General features: G+C 38.8%; 1 protein-coding gene across 1 annotated transcript in view; it reads left to right on the top strand.

Annotated features, from left to right (window-relative positions):
• LRRC1 (leucine rich repeat containing 1) overlaps nucleotides 1-21,568 on the top strand; it is a 69,671-nt gene that overhangs the window by 31,439 nt on the left and 16,664 nt on the right. The window contains exons 4-8 of the mRNA XM_041410662.1: nucleotides 1,496-1,585; nucleotides 15,751-15,807; nucleotides 17,526-17,589; nucleotides 18,350-18,424; nucleotides 20,172-20,316. Of these exons, the coding sequence (XP_041266596.1) occupies nucleotides 1,496-1,585; nucleotides 15,751-15,807; nucleotides 17,526-17,589; nucleotides 18,350-18,424; nucleotides 20,172-20,316 (431 nt within the window). The remainder of the gene's footprint in view (nucleotides 1-1,495; nucleotides 1,586-15,750; nucleotides 15,808-17,525; nucleotides 17,590-18,349; nucleotides 18,425-20,171; nucleotides 20,317-21,568) is intronic.

The following is a 21,568-nucleotide window of genomic DNA, read 5'->3' as shown; positions in this document are numbered from 1 at the left end:
GCCAGTTGGAGATCTTTGCAGTCAATGTCCTACCACTAATACAGTATGTTGCCTCATTGTCAAACTTAAATCACTGATGAAACTGAGCATTAAAGATGGCAGACCATTTTTCCAGCAGTTTTCAGATTATTTCAGGCTTATATATTATTTATATCAGCAAAAAGCAGATGCATTTATTTGTATTTATATACATGTATAGATTTATTATAGGTATGGACGTACAGTGCCTGCTGTAGAGAGAATAGAATAGAATAGTTGTAGTTGGAAGGGACCTACAGTAATTATTGAGTCCAACTACCTGTTAACATCAGGGCTGAGCAAAAGACAATCAAACCATTTCGACTCTTAAACCTGTTAAGAGTCTGAATGGTAATGAGTGGTCCCAGTGGAGCTTTCGAAGCTCCATTTTGAAGATATTGAGCATCTTCTATTAATAAGGTCCAGAATATGAAGCAGTGCAGTACACAATTGATCACATGAAAACTCCCTCTCACCCCACACTGTAATTTGCCTTTTTCCTTCTCCCTATCTGCCCTGTGCAGAGTTGTATTTGCCTCTTGGTGTGTCTCCATTTGTCAAGTTGCCTGCAGGTCATCTGCAGGTCATACCATGTGCCTTGAGCTGGGTGATGGGGGGAGCAGGAGCCAAACCAAGTGTTACAGCTTGATCTTGGGTTGCATGCTCTGGGGGTTGAGCAGAAGTTGAGTGGCTGGGCCAGGGGCTTCTGCTTCTTTACCTAATTGGCCCCCTTAGCTCGTCCTGTCTGTTGTGCAGCTGCAAACTGAGCTTCTTGGTGTGGCCAGTGAGCAGCAAGTGGCACAGGAGCCCCTCAGTGTGAGGGAATGGAGAGCCATGCCTTGCAGAACAACAGCTGGGTGATGGACCTAAGGGCTTTGGGAACTTTGGAAGTGTTCTGCATGTGACTGCATTTTATAGTGTAAGAAGGGGGGGGTTAACATGCTGTTGTGCTGTGAACCTGTAAATGTGAAATGCTGTAACAGCAGAACATTGTCTTCATAGTGAACAGCATGTTTCTTCAAAAAAGCAGCAATTGAAGAGCAGCCTAGCAGCTAATACAAAATGGCCATGTTATAATGTATGTAACTGGAGTCTGAACAAGAATAAAATTTAATCATTTTACCATATGGTTATACAGGAAAATAATAGTAAAAAAGGTTGTGTGTGTGGGTGTTTTTTTTTTTTTACTAATAGGTTTGATTTTATTTTTCAGTTTTATGAAAATGCTTAAAATGTTCTCAAGCCCTATAGCATTTTGATGTTGCAAATTGGGTGCAGGGAAGAGAGTGGTATATCAACCTGTTCTTTGACACAGAATAAAGTCCCTAAATCACGGGTGTTTTTTTATGATCCTTAGAATTTTCTGAGAGTCATGCTAGAATCTTTCCTCCCTCTGTGTGTATTTGCTAAATAAAGTCTTACTCACATGAAAGAGAGCACTTCTGAAAGTCCTTGATTTGAATTAATATCTCCATAGGTTGCCTGAAAGCTTTCCTGAATTGCAGAATCTGACGTGTCTTTCAGTGAATGATATCTCTCTGCAAGCACTACCTGAAAACATTGGGAAGTAAGTTTTTTGCACTTTATTACTTAAATTTATTTATTTTCTTTATTGTTGTACTTGTAAAAATGATTCACATAATTGTATTTAATACACTTATAAAATTATTTACAGGTCTACCCTTATTTTTTTCTATTCTTCCAAGTTGGAGGGATCTGTTTAAAAAAACCCTAAAAAATGGCATTTTCACTTGAAATTAGCAGGTTAATGGAGAACCTGTAGTGTGTATGTGTACAGTTCGATTCTGTTCTTTAGGATTTAAAATAACTTGGAATTTCAGGTGCAAAATTCATTCAGTGTTTTGTCATGCTGATCTGACCTTTTGCTTTCCTAAGTATACCATTGATCCATTATTGTGAACATGTCAGATGGCTTGCAGCTTAGCTCAAAACCAGGCAATTGCTGGCACAAGAACAGATGGGTAAAAGCTGGCTGTGGTCAGGATGGAAATTTAGAAGCTTCCTAACTAGCTATGGGAGCAGTCTGGTTTTGAAAAAAACTTCAGTGGGAGCTGTGGAGATGAAAATTCGTGGAATAGTTTTTAAGATGAAATTTTATGTTTTTAAGATGTTTGTTCACTCTGCAAGGTAGATCAACATTGCAAGGAGAGACTTTCAAAGGGGAAACGTGTGAAAAGTGAGCAATGTTTATGTGCCTCCTTTTGACTGAAATAAACATTCACACTGGCAGATGGGAAATCCCTTTCCCCTTAGTGGAGAGAAGGGTGTCTCTTCCAATTTGAGGGAGAAGTTCCATGTCTCCTCATTTAAATATCTAGGAATGACTGCTGATTCAGCTCAAAGGCTCCTATAGCCCAGCGTCCTTCTGCTGTGCCCCTAAGTAGATGCCTAGTGAGGGTTTAGAAGAACAATGTATGTGTGTATGTGATTACTCTTTTTTCCATTCCCTGGCTGTTTCTGGTTCAGAGGATTTCCTGAGCTTTGGATTTTTGTTTGTCTAATTGATAGCCCATAATGAATCTGTTTTGTCTACTTGTTCAGTTTCTCCTTGAGCATATGTAGGCATCTTTAGTATTCTTTCCTGGCAAATAGCTGCACACAACTATTATCCATTTTACTGGTTTGTTGTTAGTTCAGTAAAATCCAGGTGTTTCTAAAGAGAGGAGTCCTGCAGGAAGGATCTTAATCATAAGAGCTCCTGCAATGTAGTCAAGTTCAGACTGGCATTACTTTAGCCACTTCCCATGGTATGAAAGCTCACTGCTGGCGCCACGCCAGCTGCAACAGAAATGGAAAATATCTTTTGAAACCTCCCACAAGCACTAACAGGTACAGATAGTGTGTGCCCAGTGACTAGGGCAGAGTCTTACCTAAAAATTGCATGGGCCATGTTGTGATATTCATACTGTGACATACTGTGGTATTCTTTCTTCACTGTAAAAGTTCACATAACTTTTCATGTGGCTTTTTCAGCACTGGCAGCTAAGGAAAAGCCTGTTCAGGCTTTGCATTTACTGAAAATCAAGGCAAAATATGTGGGATCCTGCCTGATTCTGAAAATAAATAGAAGAAACATGACAAGCACGATTCCCAAAAGCATGCTGTGGACTGCTACTTTGCAGACAGTAGCTGCAGGAAGGTTTTTCCTGGCTTTCCTGAGAGCTCACTGGCTGTGGTGGCTCTGGCTTCTTGGTTGTTCTGCCTCTCATTTGGTAGTGTGACTGGTGACAGTCTGTCTTTTGGAGCAGGTGACTGGAAACAAGTACAGTTAAAATGGGGATACCAGAATTTGTGGTGATGTTGATATGTGGAGCTTTGCAAGAAAGAAAGGTAGAAATTTGCCTCATACTGATCCTAAGCTGTTTCAGTGTGAGCTCTCACAGAACAGAGCAATGCAACCCATCCTCTTCTAAAATCAGTATCTGATCCTTGATACTGAAACTAAAAATCTGGCGTCCTCACTTGTGCCAGGAAGAGCCACAAGCTTGTCCTGGTGGTCTTGGTGAGTTCTTGTGGAGGGATAGACAAGTCTGACAGGCCTGCTTTGATCTGGGAAGTGTTCCCATATTAGCTGTTTAGATTATGAATATTGTATTTTTACAAAAACACTTTAATCTCATTAGTAGAGACTTTTATTATCAGGTTTATGTTTAAAGAAGCAGAGACAAATGTCTGGTGCTGTTGTTTTTGCTTTATCAGGTATTTGAAATAGGTGGGAATACGTTGGGAAGTCAACAGGAAGCTTGGACTGAAATGCATAGTTTTGAACTCAGAAGAATGATAATGTTGCATGAGGAAACTCATGGGGTATTCACCCAAAATGTAACTGTTCCTGAAGTCTATTGAGGAATCTCCAACAGGGAGATCCTTTCTGATTCCAACTCAAAATTATTGGGAGGTCTTGTAGTGAGCTGGAACTGCAACCTGAAGTCCTTATGGATCACTTCTGAGAGTGAATTTTACTTATTTTTTAGCCTTTGGTCTATAAGTAAGAAATTTTTTTTTCAGTCTGGCTACCAACAAGTGCAACTGTCCTATTTCGGTTGCCAAAATTGTCATAATTTACTGGAAGTGAATTTGATGGCGCTGCCAATCACCTTGTATTTGGTAAAAGCAGTGGAATGCTCTGTGGCTTTTCCAAAGGTAAAACCCACAAACTTGTACTTGTTATTCCTTCCTTTCTTCTTTTTCATCTGCTGGGACCCCATTCCCCAATGCTGGGAATTGAAAGGCAGTGCTAATTTTGTTTTTCTGGCTGAGCAGACTAAGTCTATAAAAGGTGTTTGGATATGTTTGCAAATGCCTTACTGGAGTTTCAGTATGCTTTGGATAATAATGCATGTTATTTGATGGAATAGACTGGACCAATGTGCTCTATATGAGATCTGCTAAATAGTGAGCACATATATACTGCTGTTTATTCTGCTACAGCTGGACTTGTTCGGGGAAAGACTTGAAGTCCCTGTGCTCGCTGCAGGTCTTCTGGCCACTAGAGTATGTGGGAACTTGGGGAAATGCATCCTAATTGCTTACAGTCTTATGGTGCTGTCTAGGAAACTGCCTAGAACAGCCAGTGAAATCTCTAACTCATCTTCATGTAGTACAGAGATCTGTATGTACTTAGTGTCTTTTTGTCTTTTTTTTTTTTTTAGCTACCTACTTATAATCTTGTGGTGATGGAAATTTGCCCTTAAATGGGGCAAGCAGTAAAAGCAATGGCAAATCTTTTACAACCAGCAGTACTTTAACATTAGTAAGTTCTTACTAATAGCAGATAATAGACCTGAATTGCCTTGCGGCGAACCCTTACTGGAAGTGTGTCTTCCTTGTGAATTCACATCTCCAGTCTGATTTTCCCATGGGCTGATGTATGAGTGCCAGAGTTCAGCTTCACTGTCCCAGGTCAGTGTCTGAACTTGTTCAAACTGCTAATATGTAGAGTTCCATCAGTACTTTTACTGTGCTGTTAAGCATTCTTCTGCACAGATCTTTTATATTTTTATTTTCCTTTGCATTGCCAAAAGGAGTATTTTTAAGTACTTACAACTGGATGTTTGAAGAACATAGGCAAGGCTTTCCTTGAACTTTTTGTCTTTCCTCTTGATTATGCATAGCCATGCTCTGAGTATGCCAGCTTTTCTTACTCTGTGTGACCACTTCAATCTGCTTTTCTGGTGCTGCTACATGTGCTGTTTTTTCTCGCTGGATTAAACCTACTTCTTGTAAGCTCATGTATTGTTTCAGGGCTTTCTAGAAACATGTGATAAACACAGGACCGGATAACAGACTAGATGTCCTAATATTACCGGTGCTGCTTTTTGTGTTTCTCTGTGATTTGTTCTCTTAACTCGTGGTTTGGTTCCTATTTGGAGTAAAGCAGTGAATGTTATTGCATGGAAGATACTTAAGCTGGTAATTAGGTGGGTGCAGTTTGGAGCAGGACTTGTCCTGTTGGCTAGTTGAGCCTTTGGAGAAACAAGTTACACCATTTAAGCTGTGAGTAGGAGTGTCTTTTCCAGTCTTTCTCAGTCTAATGAGAGCAAGTCTAATTTCCTTGCCTATTCTGCAGGGCCGTCTGTGTCTAGAGCTGCCCAACAAGCAGGCATAACCTGTTCCTCCCAGCGTGGGTGACATTTAGGAATTTCCCCTTGCTTCTAGGATTATTTTTCTTCAATACTTCCTTATTCACATAGCAGTCAAAACACAGGGCATGACTTTTTCCTGAAATTGAAAAATCAGAATATTTGTATGTAAGGATATTTGAATAAATTGGGATGTCTGTGAGGCTTCCTAGGGCATGTCTTATAATAATAGTATGAATATTCCAGCACCTTTGTGCTTGTCCATATGTGTTCATTCTGTTGGCTTCGGGCCACTGTAATACTGGCTTTTTACCAGTAAAGACTGATGATTTTGGAGATGTGCATAGTGGTCTTCTGGCTTAACGTCTAGAAAGAGAAGAGAGATTGTGTCAGCTTTGTGTGTCATTATTTATTTGTGGTTCTTAGGCTTGAATAAGATCCAGGAACCTTCTTTGGAAAGCCTTTTATGTGTCTGTAATGTTTAATCTAGCATTGGACTCTCAGAACTGTGCTTCATGAGGAATTGGCCTTAGCTGAAAAAACAGTCCTTTCAGCATGAAATGCATATCTGAAAAAGACAGTTATCTGTCACTTTCTGTAAGGGTGGCAAAATCAACTAAATTCTTCAATGGCTGAAGCAAAGGGCAGAGCTTCACTAGTGTATTTTAAATTATGATTGAATACCCCTTGGCACACCAGACACCTAACTCATATCCAGTTTTTAGCTTTCACCATTTTTTCAGCAGTCTTGTCTGTGCCTGGGAAAGATAAAGATTACTTTTTTTTTTTGGATGTTAAGCTGTAAAGTAAAAGATAATTCATGACTGGCAGGTAGGGTATTTTGAAAGTTCCCTACATGGCAGATGAAAAAAGCTTTCCTCTGCTATGCACAATCTTTATTCCTCCCCTAAAAATACACAGATGGTCTCCTACTTGGACATGATTTCAAAAACCTGAGGATTCAACAAAAGATCACAAAAATACAATGATCTGTAGCATCCCTGTCATTCACAGTTTCCCCCTCCCCCTCTGCTCCCTTTTTTTAACGACAATTGCACAATCTGTGATGCAAGAAAGTAGCATAGCTTTATTTTAGCTTCAGAAACTTCTGATATGGGGAGGGGTGAATTTCTTTAGATGTGAAGGATATTCCGATGCTGATGACTGATGAGTCTGGTTTACCCCCAAGCTGCAAGCAGGCTGAATGGATCTGTGGAACCTTACTACTGAAAGGGAATTACCAGGTAAGCAGAGATATTTTCCTCTTAACATTTGCAGCTAGCAGGTAGAATGCTGAAATAGGTGTTTCATTATGAAAGTCAACATAATGAAAAGAATAGAACAAATGTTGCTGTGCTTTAGGAGCATTGTTTTCCAGAAAGATTTATTACAGGCATGCTTTTCAACAGTCATGGAACCATAAGTACCCAGAGATTTCACGTTAGTCACTGAGGGTGGTGGTTTTGCATATATGTGTTTAATTCTAGAGGTTTCAAAGTGTTCAGCTTCTGAAACAGAATCTCTAATGTTGATCATGGAGAATAAAAGATCTTCAAAGGCAAGGGTGACCTGCTCGATACAGATGGTCCAGAAGCAGATCAGAATGGCATACTAATCCTTAGAATGCATTTTTGGGCCAGTCTGTGCTTGTGTTTTTCTTGGTGTATGCCTGGATGTTTCAAGTGTAGATTATGCATCTGGTAGCATCACACAGAACGGAAAACATTCTTAAAATTGTGTGGAACAAGAGAATTTAATTCTCTTGTCAGGTTTAGCATAATAATGTCTTATTAACATAGAGCCTTACATGACAGGACGGAAGTGATGGGGAAGCTTGTCTCACAAATACGTAGAAGGAGGACTTATGTAGGTGGTCTTGCTAGGCTGATATAAATAGTATTAAAAACTCCTACTGTGGCTTAACTGAATTTAGCATGGCAAGAAATATTTACAGAGTTTGAGTAGGTAGAGCATTCAGTGTTAATCACAGCTGGTTGGTAAATGACAAAACTGAATGTTAACTCAGAAGTTTATTTCAGGAACACTAGCAATGTAATAAGTGAATGCAGTGCCATCTGGCCTTCACATAAGAGATGTTGCATCCTTTATGTTACACAAGAAAAAGATATTTAACATCTATTTAGCTGTATTTTTTATAAGTTAAATAATTCCATTTTTACTGAAGCCATTGAAGATTGATGTTGCATGAGTGGACGATATTTTTTTAAAAAAAATTTTGTTGTAACAGTGGGCTGGCTTAGCCTTCTCATTTCTACTGAAATGCATTTCATTAGTCTTGATACGCAAGTAGGACCAATTTAGACTATCTCTGTAACACTTTTAGGGAATTCCTTGGCCATAAAATGTAGAACTTTATTTTTAAAATTTGAATGTGACTTGTACTACTGGCCATCTATTGAGGCTTTCCCTCAGTTAGTGGCTGATAACAATGCCTTATAATCCTGTTTTTACTTGTGGAAGATCTGTAGCTTTTTATGAGTCAATTAATGGTATTGACAATTCAATTCAAGTAACTGACTGTGCAAATGCACTTTTCTCTGACTTTCAGTCAGAGAGTCCTTTCTGTTAAAATCCAGGATGACAAAATCGTCAACTTCACTTCTGTGGTTCCTATTTAAAAATCAGTCTTTGGAACGAGTATTTCTCCACCATTATTTCTGTCCAGTTCTCCCAGCTCTGTAGAAATTACAAATGTTAAGAACATAATCCTTAATTTAAGATATTGTTACAAGAATTACTGCTAGACTGCTGTTCTGCTTATCAAACTCTAAAAGTAGACTGCTAAGGAAAGCCTCATGCCTTTCCCCAATGTTATGCATTTAAACTTAAGAGGAACAAATAATGTTTAATTTAGATACAAGTTATATGAAGTTACTTTGCCTCCAATAAGGAGGAGGAGGAGGAAAGCTTTTAAAGATACTTCTGGAAGAATGATCTTTTACAATACTGGTGAGACAAAATAACAATTTCATCAAAACCAAGTCCGGTTACTTTGGTTTCTAGTTGCTTTTCCAGTTTCTCCTGTATTCTGAGGTAGAACCACTGGACTTCATGTGTGTGAAGATCAGTTTGTTTTGAAATAAAGAAGTGTCCTCAATTAGGAAATTAATACTTCCTGTAATTTCTAACTCATCTAAGAATTTCTGGCATTCAGTACCTAAGAATTTGCATAGGTCACTCTCCCCTATTGCATGGTGTGGGCAGAAGGTCTCTTTTTCAGTTCTGTCAGATTAGTTTCACAAAAGTTCATCAGTGCTCTTTTTTATCATTCACATTGTAAAACTGAACAGTTTCTATGAGCAAAAGAGTAACCAAGGCAGGACTATTCTACTATTTCTAGGTTACCATATAATGTATATGAATTCTCATGTGGCCAATACTGCTTTTGTTGTATTGGAAATGTCACACCTAAAATCCACATGGAGCTGGTTGTTCAGACACAGGGAAGATAGGTTGATGGCAGGTGTAGTAACTGGGTGAAGTAAGGCAGACTCAGGGAAGAACTGAAGTGGTAATCAACTCTAGAAATGGGTACATGCTACAGGAGCTCTTGAACCAATCCAACTTTAAGTGCCTAATTTGATGGAGTGGTTTGGGTTGGTTGGAAGGGACCTTCAGAGATACCTAATCCAACCCTTCTGTTGTGGGCAGAAGCACCTTTCATTAGATATGGTTGCTCAAAGCCCTGTTCTATCTGACTTCAGCTTCTAGGGAGGAGGCATCTGCAGCTTCTCAGGGTGTCCTGGCACCGTGTTTCACTTCCCTCATTGTAAAAAATTTCTTCTCCAGACTGAAAAATGCGAACTCTCTGGGCCTGTCCTCACGGGATAGGTGCTCCAGTCCTCTCATCACTTTGTGACCATCCTCTGGATCTGCTCCAGCAAGACTGTGCCTTTCCGGAGCTGGAGCCCCTGGAGCTGGGTGCAGTGCTCCAGGTGAGGTCTCAGCAATGCAGAATAGAATCACTTCCCTCAAACTGCTGGCCACACTTTTTTATGCAGACCAGGATGATGTGGTTGATGTAGCCTTGGGAGTTTGGACATTTGGTCTTCTCAGGGTCTGTGTGCAGTTGAGGAAACAGCCAAGAGGAGAAGAGAAAGAGGTTTTTTTTGGGAGTGACTTGGAACAGGAGCCTATCCCAAAGGTATATGCTGTACCTTCAAATACTTAGTCTGAGTAAGTGGTATTTTGAGAACTAGCTAGTTATTGATTAACTCTGTCATTTTCTTGGAGAATAAAAGCTGCTAAACATCAGGCTCTCAGTGCATTGTTGATCTGCAGCTGGAAGGAAGCCTTGAGGGATGGGAGTAGCTTACTAGGATCCTGTCACATGAGTCTGTAGTCAACTAACTGGTGTGTCCTGGGGCAGGGTCATACATGTTACTGGTAGTTTTATTTGGCCAGTGGTGATGGGCTGGAATATATTAAAATATGGCTAGTTTAACGCATTTGTATGCCATTGTCAGAGTACCACAGTTACCTTATTTATTGGAATACCCTTAAATAGACAGAGAAACTATATTATTTTTCTGCACACACAAAAAAAAAAAAAAAAGAAAGGACAGTAAATTGCCCAGTTTGGACTCCTTTCCTTCCCACTTTACTGTCATGATGGATGTTTCAGTGTATGTGCTGTGTACCCAGGCAGGGTATCTATGTACCAGTAATCTTCAGATGCTGGCCCAGTGAACTGAAGTCCTATAGAACTAGTGCACTGAATCTCTCATTTATGTGTGCTGCATCCTTGGGTTGTGTTCTGTAGTCATTGCTGCTGCATAAAGAGTGTAATACCAGACCATATTCAGAAACTATACTCTGTTCTCACCTTTCCTATCCTTGTTGTGCAGGACCTTATCTTATTCTGTATAAATATGGGGGCTATGTCCTTTCTCCTGTCTTCCTCTTCTTTTTGCAGTTTTACAAATGTGAGGAGAAATTACATTTGGGATTTTATATTCCCCCAACCAGCTGAAACTTGCTGGAAGTGGGGGTGCATATTGGGCTGTGGATTTCTGCAGGTGCTTTAGATCTTCATCTCTTCCAACTTTGCTTCCTTGTTTCCCAAAGCCTGTACTCTTGTCTTGTTGGCTCAGCTGTGTGCTGCTCTTGACATAAGGTGAAAAAATGTAGCTTTTATTAGTCAAGAGAAGGGCATTGTTCAGTTTTTATTGACTGAGCATCTTCAGCTTTTATATAAATTCTTTTTTGTCATCTATCTTTGTTTTCTCCTAGCTTTTCCTACATTTCTCTTTCCACTTTTGTAATTTTAGCAATTTTTTTTCTTCCCACAAGGAAATTGCGTATGTCTTATCATGCTTCCCAGTGCTTCTCTTAGAAACCTTTGCTGGTCTCTGCCAAGGGCTTGGAGCTCCTAGTCTTTTTGCACAGACTGTGATAGAAATGGAGTGTGTGTATTGTGTTGTCTGTTGTTACTCTTAAGGCTGACTTTCTTTCCCCATGGATAGAGGAATATGCTGCAACTGTCCCTCAAGGTCAAAGTTCTAGGATAAAAGGATAAACTCATAGCAGTTTTGTATTTTATAACTTTAAAAAATAAAGTACATTTAATGTCTGCTGTACACTGAAAATGTAATGTCATCCAGAGTAACTGGATGTCTTTTTTTTCTCCTGTTGTTTTTTTTTTTTTTTTTTTTGTTTTGGTTTGTTTTTTTTTTTTTTTTTAAACTTCAGTGATGTTTTTAAGCCTATTGCAGTAAATCTCTGTTGTTTCGAGAGTCATCTGTCTGTGAAAAGGTTGTTTTGTGGAACATGGTGGTGCAGATAATCGCATTGTAATCAATCCAAACTGACTTGCTTTGGAAGAAAAAGAACAACAGGCTTTGTTTCTGGTGTTAGTGGATGATTCTAGTCTACTTTTTGTTTTAGAGTAGACTGCTGCAGTTGGTCAAGGAATATTTGTGGTATTCCCTATCTGTAGATTGTGTTGAATTGCACTTTTCTCTTTCAAAACCTGACGGGAATGATCAGGAAAGACACTTCAAGCATTTTTGTCTACTCTGTTGCTATTAGTTTTGTTCTCATTTATTGATTTCACATTCTCTTCGTTCCTCTAGCTCACACAATGAATACCAATATCTACAGTTACTGTAGGTAGATTGCTGAACAATTTTATCTGGTTTATACTGAAACTGACATTTTTAGCTGTGTTGTACCTCTAAATTCAGCTTGGTTCCAGCCTTACACCAGAAGTCGTCTGGAATGCTGAGATGGAAAACTTGTAATTATTTCAGTTAACTTCATCCTCTGCTTGGTTTGTCTGTTTCCTTGTGCTCAGTAATTTCACACATGTGCTCAGTGTTTGAGGTCTATGTGATAGCTTTTGCAGTCAGAATTATTGCAATATTAATGCTTTTTTCAACCGTGGTGAAATAGTAAATAGTATCTTTTGATAGTGCTTTTTTGTATGTTTGTTTTTTGGTGGTTTTTTTTTTTTTTTGTTTTGTTTTAGTTTGGTTTTTTTTCTCCTTTTGGTGTTGCTTTGGTTTTTTTCTCCTTTAGAATATAAATTACATTTGCTTGTGCATTTTCTGTTGGAATTTTTTTGGGGAGTAGGGACTGTTTGCTGGAAAGCAGCCTGCAATGCTGTGTGGTGTGTTTGCATTTCTAAATGCAGTTGGTGAACAGCTGCTGATGGATCTTTCTTTAGTCTGAGTAAATTAGATTGCTATTGCCTTTGTGATTTATGGTAACTTCTCATGACTGATTTTTCTCTAGAAGATGGAGATTAGAATTAGGGGAAGATTCTGAATTCAATAAGGTATGGCTTGCTTTAGTTCTTTTCAGGGACTTTAGTAATATTGGACTGACAGTGCACCTGTAAAATGAAGGGCATAAGGAAAAAAGAAATTATTTCATTCAGTATATTGTGAAAAATAGCTATTTGTAGTGGAGAAGAGGAAGGGTTTCACTTTTTGGAGAGAGTGTTACTAAATCAGAAAAGATATTTGAAAAATAACAAGAATTTTCAAGAATTAGTGTAGAATTTTTCTTGCAAAAGACATTAAATTGTGTTTCTTAACAGAATGTAAAATCAGAAAAATGTTAGTGCATACACAGTTTTTTAAGACCCCGTTGGTAAATGTAAGGATGAGCTATACCTCTGCTTTGTAATGTATTGGAGATGAGTGCTTCAGTACGTCAGCATGGCTTTTATAAGTACTGTTTTATATGGTAGCTGTCACATTTTAGGTTGCAGCACATAGGTTTGCTGCGAGCCATTTCTGTAACTAGTCAAGATTTAAGAATAATAAGTGGCAAATTTCCTTTCATTTTCTGACCTCTTTATGAAATGGATCCATCTTAAACATAGTATTTCACTCTAATGATGCAGCTTTCCTGGTTTAAACTTCATAGACTTAGGTCACTATATTGGTGGGAAGGTTAATTTTGCTTATTGGGGTCTGCTTGTATTAGACTTGGACTCAAGACCTTGGAAGAAGTACAAAGGATAAAGGAGTGTGGGGCAGTAGTTTTTTAAGACCCCGTTGGTAAATGTAAGGATGAGCTATACCTCTGCTTTGTAATGTATTGGAGATGAGTGCTTCAGTACGTCAGCATGGCTTTTATAAGTACTGTTTTATATGGTAGCTGTCACGTTTTAGGTTGCAGCACATAGGTTTGCTGCGAGCCATTTCTGTAACTAGTCAAGATTTAAGAATAATAAGTGGCAAATTTCCTTTCATTTTCTGACCTCTTTATGAAATGGATCCATCTTAAACATAGTATTTCACTCTAATGATGCAGCTTTCCTGGTTTAAACTTCATAGACTTAGGTCACTATATTGGTGGGAAGGTTAATTTTGCTTATTGGGGTCTGCTTATATTAGACTTGGACTCAAGACCTTGGAAGAAGTACAAAGGATAAAGGCAGTGTCTTTTCTTTTATTCAGGGGTGGAGTTAGGGTTGTGAGCATGCTCTGAGTGAGAATAGCTGTAGAATAAATACAGCATTTCTCCCTCAGAAAGCTTTGTCCTTAGAGATGGAAACATAATCTGGCAGGTTGCTGACTCCCACAAGAAGAGAACATAGGCTGGGGCTATGGTGGGCCGTGGTCACTCTGCAGAGATGCTCACAAGGGACAGCTGCCAGCGAGTGCTCACAGTGCTGCAGCACAGCTGCCTTCCTTGCACCTTCTTGGCAGCTGTACTGGCCCAGGTGTTTAAGGGGATTTATTCTGTTTTGGATTGGGGATCTGTGCTACTCTCCTTGTGGGGTTATTTTTAAGCAGGATCAGTTTCTTGAGCTGATTCACTGGCCTCCCCCAGTCTAATGATACGATGCAGCTGGTTAAGATGGTGGTTCCCAAGTTCTTGCTGTTGAATATGCTTTTCTGACAAAGATTTCTGTTCAGCCACAGCCAAAGTGGTGTCTGAGGTAAGAAAAGGAATTAAGAGATTGCACCATTTTACTCATCAACGCTTCAGCGTGATGGGGAGGGAGATAAGTAGATGCGGGGTGATGTGTAAACAAAGATTACAAGGCAGCTGGGAGGTGTGCACATCCCTTTTGTATTCTCTTGATAAAAATGAATCATGGACCTCACCTAATATAAGCTAGAAGACAAAGTGGAACATTCAAAGGAAGGTGGAAAGAGGTTTCTAGAAAAGCTGTAAACGCGAATGTAATGGCAGTCTGTGGGTGGCAATGCCAGCAAGACCAGACCCACCTTCCTTTTGGAGAGAAGTGGTTCTCGTCACCCCTTCCCTCTCCCACTTGTTTGGCTTCCTTAAGGATACCCTGTCCCATCTTGACTTGTGTTTTATAGTGTTAAAGTTCTTATGTGTGAATAGTCTCCTGTGTTGTTGGAGTGATGGCTTGCTTATTGAATTTGAGTGGCAGTAGCAGAGCTATTCTCACTTATCTTTTAATTGAATTTGTAATAGACTTCTACTGAAGTATCTTTGCCTGTATGGTATATTTAAACTATACTTCTGGAGGGATACAGAACCCAGTGAGTAAAATGTGCTTATTTTAAAAGGTGGAAAGGGCTGCTGAGACCGTAATCAAAGCTCCCATGAGACAGCATTCACTGTTGTTTTGAATGCAGTATGAAACAGGTGCATGAGATAAGGATTTCTTTTTCAGACACCATCAAAAGTCAATCCATGAAAAATCTTCTTTATCTTTTAACTAGTTATTACATCAGTTCTGTTGCTTTTCTCTGCTTAGATAACTGTGCTGAAGTTACAATGTGAAGATTTCTCTTTTTTTTTTTTTTGAGGTTTAAGTTTTATTATCAGCTGTTTTTTTATTGGAGCTAAGTAATTATCCTGTAATTTGGTAAGCTGGTATTCTTTCAGAGGAGAAAATTTCAGTTTTATGTAGTCTAAATTGTTTGGTTTTTTCCCCTAAAGTGTACAATTTAGAATTAACATCTATTTCAAATTTAGTGGAATTCTTGTTTTTTGTCTAGATTTTATTCAAGGCACACTGTCCCCCTTTCCTGCACAGGAGGACAGAACATTATTCTGTTGTCGAAAACTTATTTGCAGTCACCATATCTGATTTTCATTTTTCCCCGCGATGGCGGAGGATTAGAGCAGATTATAGTGTTGGGATAATGTCTGACTCCTTGTGTTCCATTTAGTCATAAATAAACCCCAGAGAAGTCTGAATGTTGCTATGGTGATGCTGGTAAAAGCCTGGGATCTGGAGTAAGTGAGCCGCTTAGCAGCATAATGTCACTTAGAGTAATGAGCACGCTGTCATCAGGACAGTGATGGGTTTACCTGGTGCTCTCTAACTTTGGTAGCCCCTGCCAGATTCTGACAGTGAGTAAGGAAAAGCAGTTCAGATGGAATATAGCATACTCTGTTTAGTAGCTTGCAGCTACAAACCTTTTAACAAATGGAAATCTCTGTTTTGTCTGTTTATTTTCAAGCTTTAATCTGTTGAAGTACCATAGAGAAACAAGCAAAAACTTAGTCTCTCTATTCTGCCTTTTACAGGATGATCTGCTACAATTAAAACAACAAAAAATCAGTTTGTAGCAACTTGTTTTAAACTGTGTGAATGCACACTTCATAGAATGTGGAATATAAAAAGTAAGATGGTATTAAAATGTGCTTTCTTGGGTTTTTTTTTTAGTCTTTATAACCTGGCTTCACTGGAACTGAGAGAAAATTTGCTGACATATTTACCTGAGTAAGTCACATTGCATGTGTTTCATTATATTAAGATAAAATGTTCTTATTTTTAAAATCTGCTAACATATGAAACCGAATGATAGCTGGAAAAAATACTCAAAACCAATTGACAATGTGAGATACAGCCTTCTTTTAGCAACATCTACTTACATTACTTCTAATTGTACTTGATTAGTAGCAGGAACCTGCAGTCTGCATGGATTGTAAAGTATAAATAAAAAAAATATAAAAATAAATATATATATTTAATATATATTGGGAATATTATTTATCCCCAAGATATTATTTTTACATATTTTTATATAAATACAATATAAATAAAATAAAAAAAGTATTCTGTATGACATACAGCATCACCAAACACATCCTGTGTGCGTTGGACAAGCCCATCTGCAGTGGGAGTGGTGGTTTGGGTTGTTCTCATGGTGAAACTTCGTAACTCTGAAAGTAGAGCAGTAAGAGCTCTGAGATTTTCACTCTAGACCTTTATAGCATTTAAATAAGTGTTTGTATTCAGGGCTGAGTAGCCAAAAGCTTCTAAAACCTGGAGATGAAACCCTTGGTAGCAAACTAGGCCTACTGATGTCTGAAGTGTGACTTCACCCACTGTGATTTTTTGGAGGAAAAATTGTCTAGATGTCTCTGTACTGTCTGTATTGTGGTAGAGGAATTGGTGGTCTTTTGTTAGACTAATATGGGATCTTATACTTTGGGGATCCTTTTGTCTGCCTGGGAGCAGCCTCTTCTTTCTCTAGTGAAGGAATTTCCTTCCTTCCATCACTATCTGGTTGCTTTTTGCAAGAGTTGGTGACTGCTGTTCTGCTTGTTTAGGTAATCTAATGGATACTGTAAAATATTTAACTTTTTAAATCAGAATCTCTTGCCCAGTTGCTTTGGGGTAATATTTTCCTGTCAGTCTACCCAAGTGCCTTGGTTGTGGCTGTTCATAGCAGTGAGCCACAAGACATTTCAATGTCCGTGGTCAGAAGATAGGAATTGCTAGCTAAGTTTGGCCATGCAGTGTCAGTATGAAGCTATCAAAAATGTTGACAGTTTTATTGCTCCATGAAAATTCTGACTGTCAGTAATTCTGACAATTCTCTCTGGTTTTCGTGCTAGTACAGCTTTGGGGAAAGTAAGCCAGAGCTCTGTGAGCCTCATTTTGAAGGGTGGCCCTCTCTTGTCTGTGGCTTTGAACTTTTTTTACATCCTTTTGTGTTTCCCTCTGTTTGCAGTGTCAAAATCAGAAGTATTTCAGAAATTGATGGATCATGTTGAGAAGATAAATGATGGATGTTGAGTCTTGACTCACATAGTTATGTGATCACTATTGGGCAGTTTTAGCCAGTTGCATAACTGTAAATTTCCCCTAAAATTAAATCTAACTAACTATAATAAAGTATGTTGCATTTGCTACCCCAGGGGACTTATTGTTAAAATAAAAAAATAAAAAAAAAAAAGAAAAGAAAAAAAAGTAATGATTTGATTGCCTATACTAAGTTTTAAGTTTCAAGGTCATACAGTTACACTGACAAACTAAATTATTTTTTCAGTAAGCTACTACTGCAAACAGTCTGTGCCTGGTAAAATAACTGTCTGCCTACAGTACATTGTAATTTGAAATTCAAGTTTCAGTAAAATGAGCTTATTCAAATACATGGGGTTTCTGTTGCTTTAGTCTAATGTGGTTTTGTTTTGATTTATCTCATCTCACAGATCACTTGCCCAGCTTCAGCGACTAGAAGAACTTGATTTAGGAAACAATGAACTTTATCATTTGGTAAGAGAACATACCACTGAAACTGCACATTGGACTTGTTTTATGCATAATTTACATTAAATAGGTTGTAGGATGTCCAAAGCTGAAGAAAGAAAAATGCATGGAGGGAGAGTCTTTTTATAGGTACAGATGAATTTTGACAGTGAGCTGGTGTTTTCACGTCTGTTTAGTCTTGTTCAGTACAGTATCACTTTACTCAAAAAACTGCAGCTGATCTCTAGAAAATGAGAGCATGGCACAGCTTTTCTTTATGGAAATAAAAAGGAGTGGAGGGACACAAAATCTTCTCTGTCCTTGCAGTTACAATGACCACGTGGACTTGTGTCAGGAGCTGGATGGGCTAAGCACAGATGAAAGTTCAATTTCCAGAGTGAGAGCAGGGATCTTTGGGAAAGGGCTGAGGCAAAACTGTTGAGGGTCAAGAGGTCCTACATTACTGCAGATTGATCTACCAAAAATATATCTGTCATCTCCTTAAGGTGATTCAGGTAAATGTTGGATGGATTTTCAGTAGGTCAGGGGGTGTGCAGGCAGTTTGTTAGTGCATGCTAGGAAAGAATGGTAGATTATTAGCTATAGTAATTAATTTGTATGGTGGAGTTCCCAAATACTTACAGTTGCCCTTACTACTTCTAACCAAGGTACCTCTAAATAGTGCTTGCAGTAAGAATTGGTTTACTTAGACTGTAATTGTGGGGTGGCCATTTTTTTTTACTTGAAGCTCCTATGCTACTTAACTTTGCTGCTTTTTATGTTGTAGCCAGAAACAATTGGTGCACTTTTCAATCTTAAAGACCTTTGGTTGGATGGAAACCAATTAGCTGAAATACCTCAGGTAAAAATGAGCTCTACTGCTATTGTTTTGAAGATGTTTTTGAAAGAAAACCTTTTCATTCATTCCTACAGGGAAGTGCTTTAAAATGGAATATTTTTCTCAGTCTGCTTTACCTGGGTTTGGTTTTGGGTGTGTAAGGGTTTTCTCTTGAAAAATTCCTCTGCAAGGGATTGGCCATGATACTGTACGTTGTCAGAAATTTTCTTTCAAGCATTTAGACAAAGGAATTGTTTCCTAATAGGCACATTGTTCAGTTTGTAGGATGCCACATCCTCTGTTTATAGTTCTTGCCCTAAGATCAGGGAGCCGTAAGTTGTCTGAGCTAACCATCATCTTGTGTAGCTACCTGAATTACAGTTTTAAAATTTTTTAGTATGAATCTTTTTTTTTCTTTTTCTTTTTTTTGTATTCATCTTCATCCATTTAAGCATGATGTTTGGAAGAACTTAATAATGGAACTGTTGCCATAAATAGAAATTTTGATTTATGCAGGCAAATCCCCCTTCTAACATCAGTCATGGGATGAGGGAACTTAGCATTTGAAGCTTATAGCACTCTATATTCCCTTTCTTAAGAATTTTTATAATATGTGGGATGGTTCCTCTTCCCTTTTTCCCTTACAGCTAAGTCAAAACCTGTTTTCTTCTGTTTGTTCTGCAGTTGGCTGTTACTTGCTGTATGGATCTCATTGTCAACTGTGTGTCTTGTAAATCGGTTACAGTTTAGTGGGTTTAGTTGACTTTGTTTTTGTTGGCTTGGTCTAGTAAGTAGAGATGATCACTCAGAAAAGGTGAAGTGTGACTTCAGCTGCCATTTTTATTGAAACTGGCCATTATTGTGTATTTTCTCCAAAGCTGAAAGGATGAACTTGCAGGATACCGGGTATGTGATTAATGAAAGATCTTCTTGAGGGAGAGACAGTTCAAAAGTAAAATAACTGGTCTTTTAAGTTAGAATCAAGGCCATTGCTGTATGAAAATTTCATATATGTAAAAGTAAAAGGCACTTCTTCCTCAACTGTTCTGTTCTCTGAAAGGTGATTTGGATGACTAAATGAGATCTGTCCTCAAGTGTGGATAGGGATGTCTCTGTGCATGAGGAATGGGGGGTGCTCTGATAGCTAATAGAGACAAAGGTATTTCTCTGTCTAATGGTTGGATTGCCATGATAAAAACTTAAGTAGTTGTTAATAATAGTAGGTGATGGCAGTATAACTTGGCAGTTCAAATATTCCTGCTAGAGCAACACCCCCAGTGCTTATTTCTACATTTGTTGTAGTTGGGAGATGTGAAGATATGAAATCCATGGATGTCATGGCATGTTGCTGTAGCAGCCAAGAGAGACTAATCCTAATTTGCCTAGGGTTGATTGGGAGGGGTAGACTTTAATTATATGGTGGTTGATAATCTGCCATTCTGAAAAAAACCAACTCTGCAGTCTTTACTTGAGGAAAACTCCAGGTTTGGCTGGTGCTTGCCTGGGTGTGCTCAGCACAGCTTGCCTGACTACTGAAGCCAGTTTAATATTTAAAATAAGAAAGTGTGACTGAATCACTTGGTTAGTTTATCATACGTAAAGTGTAAATATTTACTTTTTTTTTGCTTTCAGAGGTCATACAAAGAATGGCCAATTAAGAGGTCATACAGATAATTATTTTTCTTTGTGGAATTTCATTGTGATGGTACATTTTTCAAAGTGCTTTCTTACGTGTTTGGGCATGACTTAAATTTTTTTCCTTGTATTGCAGGAAGTAGGAAACCTGAAAAACCTGCTTTGTCTGGATGTTTCTGAAAATAAGTTGGAATGCCTTCCTGAAGAAATTAGTGGTCTGACTTCTTTAACAGACTTGCTTGTTTCTCAGAATTTACTTCAGGTCTTACCTGATGGCATTGGTGAGTACAAAATGAATGCTGTCACACAGAACCATTTAATCCACTGTAACTGGAAGTCATTTGGGTTTTTCAAGTCTTCTTGTGCAAGAAATGAGCTTGTCTCATGTTGGTTTTTATTCCTTTTGCATAGTAGCAAATGCATAGCTCTATTAATGCTGCATTTTTTTTGTCTGCATAATGACTCCCTCAATCCTCTTTCAGTCTTCACTTGATACCTCCCAAACAAGATAAATGTTAATATGTCCCTTCAGTCCCATTGTATCCATTTCACCATCAGAACTCTTTAACAGTGTAAAATTTCAGCTTGTAACATGCTGTGGGTCAAGTGATAAGACTGGCTGAAAGTATCACTACAAAAAGTACAGAATTTTGAATGGTGATGTGTATTTATCTTCAACTGGACAATGTGATTAGTCCTCTACTGAACCTAGTGGAAGACTCTTTGCCTTGCAGCACATTAATCCTTGCCTTGAGGATTCGAACTACAACCTTTCTGTCTCTGACCCCTTAGATTGGGTTCAGTATCTGAAGAATGTTTCCTGCAGCATTACCAGTGCCTTTTTTAAGGTGTATGTTTTTTACCCATACAGTAGTTGTGGCAAGTAGACAAACAAGAATTTCTTTTTCCTCTACTCATCAGCTGTTTTTCTGGAAAGTTCCATGTTGTAGGAGTATGCCTTCTCCTTGAGAGGACTTTTTTTTTTTTTAAACCCCCCAAAATAAAGGTGTAGGGGAAGGGGAACTCGTGAATATGGTTTAACTATGTTTAACATTTGGAAAAGAATGGTCAAACCTTCCCCCTTCCTGTATATTCTGTATAAGACTAAGAAAGGTTTCTCTAGAAGTTAGACTTGGAGGAGTGGGCTGACAACTGTGCGTCCTACAGCTGCCTAAAATGTGTTTGACAGGGAGTTGTAGCAGCCCTCTGATGGCGTGTGCTGGCCAGCACAGTTGGTGTGCATCAGAAACGGAGCTGTAGCTTCTGAAAGTCAGCAGCCCACACACTTGGCTGGATGGAACTTGTTGGCAGAAGAGAACCTTGCTGGTCTCTGTGGAAGCTCCTGGGTCTTGCCCAGCTGATCCCTGAATCCTTGGTGGGGCTGGTGGATCTGTAGAGCTCTTGAAGCAGGGCTCTCACCAGCACCAGTGGCTCAGGTCAGCTGTGGCCGTGTCTCCTCTGTCTCCAGAGCTCTGATGGAGCTCCAGCACCCCCAGGCAGCCTGTGCCAGTGCTGCACCACCTCCCACTGAAG

Source organism: Onychostruthus taczanowskii, unplaced genomic scaffold, assembly GCF_017590055.1.
Source record: "Onychostruthus taczanowskii isolate IOZ18803 unplaced genomic scaffold, ASM1759005v1 scaffold33, whole genome shotgun sequence".
In the NCBI taxonomy this organism is placed as follows: Eukaryota; Metazoa; Chordata; class Aves; order Passeriformes; family Passeridae; genus Onychostruthus; species Onychostruthus taczanowskii.
Note: the sequence above shows the minus strand (reverse complement) of the source record. Positions and strands in the feature narration are given on the sequence as shown.